Genomic DNA, 3,314 nt, shown 5'->3' with positions numbered 1-3,314 from the left:
ATTTTGAAAGGCAATCTTGTATCTGATGGTGTGATTAGCATTCTAGGAATAAGAACTATCTTTCCAACTCTATTACCTGTAATGACTCTAGCTTCAATCACATGATCTGCCATTTGCGTTATCTGTAGCCTTGTCCTGTTGCATAGACCTTTAGATGGATCAATGTTTCTTATCAACATGACTGGACAACCTATTTTTAGGCACAAACAATGGTTAGGCAAACCCGACACTTTTATACTATTTAGAAAATCTGGAGAGTAAACTGGGTTGTTTGTAGAACTCTTGTCGGAAGGATCTATACTATCCGAGCTTAAATATATTCTTTCATCACCTACATAGAAATAAACAAAAAAATCTCAAACTTATACTTCAATGTTTCAATCCGTGCTATAGAATTTACTATAGAAGTAACTGTAGGGAAACTTACCATTCAACATAGAGAGCATTCGTTCATTAACTGAGTTGACATCCTCATTTGTTGGACATAAAATAGCTCTTCCTTGAAAGAATGTAGGATCCTCTTCATTCATGAAAGAACTACCATAAACTGACTCTATAATTGTCTCGATGGGATCATTTCCTTGAGTAATTAAAAACTCTTGTGGGATATCAATTTCTGCTACTCCATCGTTAGGCTGTGAAATTTTGCCATCACCCACATCTAGAATCCACCTAGAAAATTCTTCAATATCCTTTTTTCTGATTCCGGAATGTTGGCCAAAAGTCTCATGTTCTTTGTTAGCTTTAGAACCTTCACATGCTCCCATATATACGAAGAGTTTAACGCAGCAAAAACTATTTCTTCCCTACCAGCACCATTAATCACCGGCAAAACTTGTCTGAAATCACCTCCAAATACAATGACTTTTCCTCCAAACGGCTTGTCTTCTTTATTCATGATATCTCTCAGACTTCGATCCAAAGACTCAAAACCAATACTTACTCATCATTGGTGCCTCATCCCAAATAATTAGTTTTGCTTTTTCAATTAACTCACCAAGATCTGTGCCTCTTGCAATATTACATACGGATGACTCATGCGGATTTATTGGGATCCCAAACCTAGAGTGTGCAGTTCGTCCACCATCGAGAAGCAATGCAGCAATACCACTTGAAGCGACATTTAATGCAATATCTCCTCTATATCTTATAGCAGCCGATAACAGTTTCCATAGAAATGTTTTGCCAGTTCCCCCAAAACCGTATACAAAGAAAGCTCCTACTCTATCTTTATAAACAGCATCTACAATCTCAGTATATATCTGTTTTTGCTCTGAAGTAGCCATAGATAACCATTCATCATGCTTAGCTTTCAAGTCTGGATTGTTGTGCTTCAGTTCATCTAGAAGAAATTGGTTGGACTTTTCTACTTCTTCCATATCAACCTGAGGCATCTGTTTCCATTTCGTAAGGGATGCTGCATTTCTGATTAGCAACTTTTCTATTTCCTGTAAAGCAAATTTTTTTTTGTCCTCGTCACTTAAAATAAGATCTGCACAGTTTATTGAATCATTTGAGTATAGTATCTTTGGAATACTTATAAATAAAAAAAACTACTTGCAGTAAAAAGTATAAATCCAAAGAAGGGATATTTCTAACCTGGTTGATTCCACTCATGTCTTTTTTCTCGCTCAATATCCTCAGATAGAATTTTCCAACTTTCTTCCCATACAATCTCTGGTTTACTCAAACTTGCTGACAGTAGCATGATGACGAAAAGCCTTCGAACATATTTTGCTGAGCACCAAAAGTTTGCTTCTTTAATACCGTTGATGTATTCTTTGTCATCATCTAGTAATCCAAGTGCAAAAACTGCATCTCTGTAAGAGTTATAAACCACACCATCAACTGTCTTAAGATCCTTATGTTGTTGAGGACCTCGCCGGATATTTAAGAGGATTCTCAAAAAATAAGAGTCCTCTATAGCACGTGGAACAAAATTTATTCTACCAATAGCAAACCCTCTTTCTCTCAGAGCAAATTTTTTCTCTTTATTATTCCATGTAAAGTGATTTGGAATCTCTTCATATAGGAGTTTTTTGGGATCAGCAACCTTCTTAATCCTTTTCTTCCCATTAGAACGATTGAATGACTTTAGGTTCTTCTTATTCAGGTCAAACCATGCTAAAAACTGAGTCATCTGATTACCTAATCTCTCCATCACAGCTTCAATTGTTTCTCCTTCTTTGATTACAACCGGCTGCAAACCCTCTTCGTGAAAAGTAAGTTTGACAACAGGTGTTGTCTTATGATGTATTGGAAATTTAAAAATTCTCCACATAGCTTCACATGCTAAAACGTATCTGTAGACATCATTAAATCACAGTTAATAGAATTGTACAATAAAGCATAAAAAATGGAATTTGAAAAGTGTGTGAATATACCTGCAATCAAAATAATCTTGAACTTCATCGATTTCCTTTTCCTTTGTAGTCGCTCCACCATTTACATTCATTTCAACATCTCCATCCTTTTTATGTGGTTCGACAGTAACTGTAACACGATCATGTCCTTTGTGGATATATTTGAAGAGATATTTAATTGAACCTGATTGGTTGCACCATTCCACATTAATGTGAGCACGGTAAGGAAGAGATAGCTTCTCATTGTATGGAATGACATAACGGTTATCGCATTTGAAACCATTTTTCTCAATGTAACCTCCGTTTTTCCTCCTTTTATAAACTGGAAATCCTTCTTTATCCACCTTAGTAGTGTTGTTAAAGCTTTTTGGGAAACACTTCGTACATTTACCATCGACCATACATGGTGAATTTGGATTAGCCGCTCCACATGGTCCATGAATCATACAGTCTTTAACAACTTGATACAGCTCTGGTTTCTTCACTTTATCTGGAATCTCGGCAGATATGATCTTATCAATATCTTCAGATGTTGTAAACTTACAACTTGAATGCATAAACAATAATATGTGAGCATGAGGAAGTCCTCTTTTCTGGAATTCGATTGTGTACATGGCTGCAGTAAAAGAAAAGTAAATAAGTGAGATTTAGAGATAAACAAACATATTTAAGTGATGAAATTTTTAAAATTGCATAGTTTAAATTATCTTGAAAACACGGCATATGATGTCTGGTCTGTCATCATGCTTCAAATTGCGTTTTTTACATAATCGAACTATCTCAGGCCACTTTGGATTGCATGTAAAGGTTATGAACAAATCGAGAAATCCGAAATGTTTGCATATAACCATTGCATCCAAATAATTTTGAGTCATATACCTTGGTCCACCTGTAAAAGATGCTGGGAGCGTCACTCTTTTGCCTTGGTTCTGTAGATCATTATTACCAGAT

The 3,314-nt window shown here is 35.7% G+C and overlaps 1 protein-coding gene across 1 annotated transcript in view; it reads right to left on the bottom strand.

Annotated features, from left to right (window-relative positions):
• Positions 1-76: 76 nt before the first annotated feature.
• LOC104773656 overlaps positions 77-3,314 on the bottom strand; it is a gene marked incomplete at its 3' end in the record, with an annotated part of 5,562 nt that continues 2,324 nt past the window's right edge. The window contains exons 6-12 of the mRNA XM_010498301.1: positions 2,385-2,979; positions 1,600-2,303; positions 998-1,492; positions 752-888; positions 428-635; positions 281-331; positions 77-190 (exon numbers count right to left, since the gene is read on the bottom strand). Coding sequence (XP_010496603.1) covers positions 77-190; positions 281-331; positions 428-635; positions 752-888; positions 998-1,492; positions 1,600-2,303; positions 2,385-2,979 — 2,304 coding nt within the window. The remainder of the gene's footprint in view (positions 191-280; positions 332-427; positions 636-751; positions 889-997; positions 1,493-1,599; positions 2,304-2,384; positions 2,980-3,314) is intronic.

Source organism: Camelina sativa, unplaced genomic scaffold (genome assembly GCF_000633955.1).
Source record: "Camelina sativa cultivar DH55 unplaced genomic scaffold, Cs unpScaffold00604, whole genome shotgun sequence".
In the NCBI taxonomy this organism is placed as follows: Eukaryota; Viridiplantae; Streptophyta; class Magnoliopsida; order Brassicales; family Brassicaceae; genus Camelina; species Camelina sativa.
This window is presented reverse-complemented; position numbering and strand designations above follow the sequence as displayed.